Source organism: Aspergillus ruber (assembly GCF_000600275.1).
Source record: "Aspergillus ruber CBS 135680 unplaced genomic scaffold scaffold00043, whole genome shotgun sequence".
NCBI lineage: Eukaryota > Fungi > Ascomycota > Eurotiomycetes > Eurotiales > Aspergillaceae > Aspergillus > Aspergillus ruber.
The window spans coordinates 1-5,789 of record NW_024467339.1 but is presented as its reverse complement, the minus strand read 5'-3'; the positions used below and the strand labels follow the sequence as shown (position 1 = coordinate 5,789).

The 5,789-nt window shown below is 49.6% G+C and overlaps 1 protein-coding gene across 1 annotated transcript; it reads right to left on the bottom strand.

Annotated features, from left to right (window-relative positions):
- Nucleotides 1-1,189, bottom strand: EURHEDRAFT_280779 (uncharacterized protein). Its single transcript, XM_040778194.1, has 2 exons — nt 893-1,189; nt 1-829 (listed from the first exon to the last, which is right to left on the bottom strand). Exons 1-2 carry the CDS (start codon nt 1,031-1,033, stop codon nt 398-400), a joined length of 573 nt encoding a protein of 190 aa, XP_040634446.1. The 5' UTR covers nt 1,034-1,189; the 3' UTR covers nt 1-397.
- Between the last annotated feature and the right edge of the window lie 4,600 nt (nt 1,190-5,789).

Genomic DNA, 5,789 nt, shown 5'->3' with positions numbered 1-5,789 from the left:
CATGTTCAGAAGATGTGGAGGTCAATTTGGAGCCTATTGATGACCCCAAACTGCCTTTCCCGGCCATCACAGAGAAAGAGATCCATACTGCAGTTGCCAAACCAAAGAACAGCACTCCAGGGAAGGATGGTATAAGCACTTCCACCCTAAAGAAGGCATGGCCCTCCCTAGGCCCTGCTATCTCGACACTGTACCAACACTGCCTAGACCAGGGCTGGCACCCTACTCCTTTCTGAGATGCTTCGCTTGTGGCCTTACCAAAACCAGGAAAGAGAGACCGGAGCTCCCCCCGAGCTTACAGACTAATATCTCTCCTGTCAGTTTTGGGAAAAGGCCTCGAGCGCCTAATAGCCCGCAGAATAGCATGGATTGCTATCAAACACAAAGTCCTCCATCCTCAGCAATTCGGAGCTCTACCACTGCGTTCCGCAACGGACCTAGCCGCAGCTTTGATCCATGATGTTGAGGAGGCTTGGTCACGAGGGCTGAAGGCCTCCATGCTGACACTGGATGTACAAGGCGCTTTTGATGCTGTCCTACAGGGACAACTGATCCAGCGGCTTCGGGAACAGGGATGGCCTATCAATTTAATCTGATGGGTAGCTAGCTTCACCCAAGGTCGAACAGCCAGTCTCCGCCTAGGGAACCATACAAGCCGGACATTCCAGGTTCCAGCAGGTCTCCCACAAGGCTCCCCAGTCTCCCCGATCCTCTTTATGTTATTCATTGAGCCTATTTTCAAACAGGGCTCATTTCGCACCCGACACGGCCGTTTTGGATATGCTGATGACATCTGCCAGCTGGTGGCCAGTCCCTCTTTAGAGGAAAACTGCACTGTCCTTCAGCACTGCACCGAAGAGCTCAGACAATGGGGTACTAGAGAAGGACTCACCTTCAATCTCAACAAAACAGAGCTACAGCACTTCTCACGTGGTACCAACCACTCTAACCCCACATGCTCCATACACACCCTGCAAGGCACGCACACAGTCAGGCCTCCCCCTCCTGGTGGCGCAACACGTTGGTTGGGCATCTGGTTTGACCGCAGGCTGAGTTTCAGCAAACACTGTAGGACCCTGGCTGCAAAAGCCAGGTGTAACGGCTCAGCTCAGCGCCTTCATCAGCAAACATCATCAACACGGCAAACAATGTCATGGAAGCAACCAAGGCAAACAAGCTGCTTAGCGAGACCACACACAAACATATAGGACTTCTTCATGTAAATAGATTTGCCTCTTCTCTTTTCTTCTCCAGATTCGATATTCTAGTCGATGGCTACACTGGTTAGATAGGAATATCATTTCATTAGTATCTACTGGTCCGAGTCCGTGACATAATATCGAATCTCGCCTTTTTTTCTCAACACGCCTACTTCATTGGTTCGATCCAGCGATCGTGGAGCCATAGTAGTGCGTCTCCCAACTATCTGACCGACCCACCGAACGAATCAGATTGATACCGACAATCGACTAATACGACGATCCTGGCCAGTATGGCTCGACAGAACAGCACCGTTGTCCCTCCTAGGGCCAACCAGAACGAGACGAACGACGATGATATCAACCAAGAGAATCGACGATCCTCTATCTTTATTGATGGAGATGAGAATGAAGAACGACGCATGGTGACTTTGGAGGAATTCTTACAGTTTGTCACTGACAAGCCTGAGTGGTTCTATGAGAAGCTCCAACAAGTCCACCAGCGATATGAGGAGTGCCTGGAGGATCGTGAGGCTCAGCTTGCAGGAGAGGAGCTTCATGGTCAGACCAAGGATGGACAGATCGCAATCCTGCGTCGGGAGCTGGCTGAGGCTAGAACAGAGCGAGATGCCTTTGCCACCCAGATTGCCCGGTTGATGATGAATACTGTCAATGATGGCCGACAGACTTCCTCTGCACCTACTGTCCGAAAGTCAACTAAGATTCCTGATCCCCCTATGTTGACTGATGGTAAGGAGCCTCGATTTGAAGATTGGTTGCTTCTGTTATCCCAGAAGCTAGCCGCCAATGCAGACCACTTTGATACCCCTCAACTTCGCATGGCATACATTGCCAGCCGCTGCGAGGGCAAGGCCCGAAAGCACATCACACCACGTATGAGGGATGATGTTTTGAACCCTTATGTCGATTCAAAGGACATGCTGGACCACCTAAAGATGATCTACAATGACCCGAACCGCATCACCACTGCAAAGCACCAATTTCGACAGTTGTACATGAAGACAAGTGACAAGTTCCATGACTTCCTGTCTGAATTCCTGTACCTTGCTGCGGAAGCAGGTGTTGCAGAGGATGATTGGAAGGATGAGCTCTACCACAAGTTGACGACCAAGCTCCAAGAGCTGTGTATCTCAGCGAGCTACCAGGATGGGCCATTCCAGGATTTCTCTGATGCAGTATCTCAGACTGCAAGTCGACTCGAAGCTATCCATCACCGAAACCAGAAGAACCGAGGGTTCACCCCCAACAAGGATACAACAAGCAAGGGAGTTAACCGATCTGGTACCACTGTCAAGAAGGAACCAACTCCATCCCGAAGCTCTAGTCCTACCGCCTCACAGACTAGCGGTGTCGGACGTGACAGACTGATGAAGGAAGGTAGATGTTTCCACTGCCAGGAACATGGACATCTTGCTCGAGACTGTCCTGCCAAGTCCTCAGCCCCCGAATTGAAGGAGCTGGAACAGAAAGTGTCTGAGAATGAACTGGACAACAATGCGGGAAAAGCCTAGCCCAGGATAAAGTCTCCGACCTGGGGTTAGATAGTGTCGACCTAGATGAATTAGAATTGGATCTTAGTCAATTGATTGGGGGACAGAATTGTAATGTGAGCAGTCAAGTAGCTTACAATGGAATCAGTATCCCTTTGACCACATTGGCCGACACTGGAGCAAATGGTTATCTTTTCATGAACACCCGACAAGCGATTGGATTATCAAGGTTCTTTGGGATTCCCACACGACGGCTTAGCAAGACCATTAAGACAAAAGGGTATGATGGTCGGGAGGGATCACCAATTACCCATGCTATTATCTGTCACCTCATCATTGGCGGACGGAGACTCTTGAACCAACCCTTCTTGATCGCTGACCTGGGACAGCATGATATAATTGTGGGGCAGAAATGGTTTGGCTATCATGATGTCTGGCTGAATGTACGACACCGGAAGTTGGTCTGGCCTGAACAGCGGAACTACCTGGATGACATCTTGCGCAATCAGTACTTGGAGGTTCCGAAAGAGATCCTTCAGCGTTCTGAGCCTGATCCCGTACACCAAGCCGATATGGAGCGACGTGATCAACGGATCGAAAAGGAGGAACGAAGGGAGCGATACCGAGCTCCCCGGAAGGAGGAATCAGACCGGCGAATAAATATGGCGAAGATGTCACGTGCTCTCAGGAGCCAGTCACTTCTAACTGACCAATCAGCAGAATCAGAAAACATCTCTGGATTAGTCATAGCCAACCAGAAATCACGAAGGGCGACGACATCTCATCAGGCAGTCCAAATTGATATTGCAGCGATTGGAGCTGTACCATTCCGACGGCACCTGAAAAAGAAGGATGTTGAAGTCTTCGTTGCCAGCTTGTCTGAAATTGACCGTATCATTGAAGAGAAACGCGAGAAGGATCGCCAGAAAGAAGATCACTATGAGCAAGAACTAGTGCAGAAACTACTACCCAAACAGTATCAGGAATATGCGGATGTCTTCTCCAAGGCAGCTTCCGACGAGCTGCCCCCCCGACGGACGAATGATTACCAAATCAAGCTCGAAGATGGGAAGACTGCAGAAAGCGAAGTGGGCTATAGTCCTTTATACAAGCAGACTGCAGAGGAACTAGAAGCTGCACGAGACTATATTGTGGACAACCTCAATAAGGGGTTCATTGGACCTAGTGCCGCACCTTTCGCATCTCCCATTCTGATGGCCAGGAAGCCTGGGGGTGGCTTGCGATTCTGTGTGGACTATCGGAAGTTGAATGCCATCACACGGAAAGATCGCTACCCCATACCCCTGGTCGATGAATTGATGGAGAGAATCAGTGGTGCGAAGATCTTCACAAAATTAGATATACGACAAGGATTTCACCGAATTCGGCTTGACCCGATGTCAGAGGACCTGACTACCTTCCGGACACGATATGGGACATACAAATACCATGTGGTTCCCTTTGGACTCACCAATGGACCGGCAGTATTCCAGCGCTTCATCAATGATACCCTCATGGACTATTTGGATGACTTTGTAACAGCATTCGTGGATGACTTGCTTATCTATTCAAAGAACACCAATGAGCATGAACTTCATGTCAAGAAGGTGCTTGAACGGTTGCGTGCTGCGGGGCTCCAAGCTAGCATCAAGAAGTGCGAATTTCATGTCACTCGGACAAAGTATCTTGGATTCATTCTGACGACTGATGGAATTGAAGTCGACCCAGAGAAGATAGCGGTGATCTGCAATTGGGCTGTGCCAAACACTGTCCGAGGTATACAGTCATTCCTTGGGTTCTGCAACTTTTACCGAAGATTCATCAAGGACTATAGCCGTGTTGCAAAGCCACTAAATCACCTAACAAGGAGGGACGTGCCTTTCACCTGGACTAGGCAGCACCAGGAGGCCTTTGAGGAGCTGAAGAGACGATTAACTGATGCCCCAATACTGCGACATTATCATCCTGAACTGGAAACGAAGTTAGAAACTGACGCATCAGATGGGGTGGTAGCTGGGATACTCTCCCAGAAGCACGGAGATCTCTGGCACCCAGTGGCTTACTATTCCAAGAACATGTCCGACGCGGAGCGCAACTATGAGATCCATGATAAGGAGATGCTGGCCATCATTCGTGCATTGCAGGAGTGGCGAGCTGAGCTAGAAGGACTGCAACTCCGAGAGCGTTTCAACATATATACTGACCATCGCGCCCTGGAATACTTCATGACTACTAAGAAGTTGAATGCACGACAAGCCCGGTGGGCTGAGTTCCTTTCCCGGTTTTACTTCCTAATCCGCTACCGTCCCGGCCGAGAGAATACCTTGGCTGATGCCCTAAGTCGACCCAGCACGGAAGTGCAGAAAAAGGATGATTATCGCCAACAGATTTTGTTAAAACCAGAATCCATTGAACAGCGAATGGAAACCAACCAGGTCAACGAATTTGCTGAAGCCCATGCTATCAATGCGCTTGAGCCCACTCTACAAGTTGTGGACCGAGTGCTCAGTGCAAACCGGAACTCTACCACAGCAGAGGAACATCGTGAGAGAGCTCGGGCAGGAAAGGATGATTGGAATCTGCAAGATGGTCTACTACTGAAAGGAAACCGACTGTTTGTTCCTGATGATAACCCTGAACTCCGCACCCGTCTGCTTGATGAAGTGCATACACAAGTATCAACTGCACACCCAGGAAGAACAAAAACCCAACAGCTCATCAAAACACGATACTATTGGCCAACCTGGAGACAAGATGTGGAGAGATATGTACGGAATTGCTCAAAGTGCCGGAGAGCTGAGAATCCTCGTGATCATGCTCCTGGACTGCTCCAACCCTTGCCCATCGCAGAGCGGCCCTGGCAGCATATATCTATGGATTTTCGCTCCTTCCCAGCTGACAAGAGAGGATATGATGCCGCACTAGTGATTGTAGATCGATTTAGCAAGAGACCCATCAGTATTCCTTGCAAAAAGACTGCCACCTCTGAAGATGTCGCACGAATGTTCATTGAGCACATTTACCGCCATAGAGGGCCTCCATCAACTATTGTATCTGACCGTGGACCCCAATTTGTGTC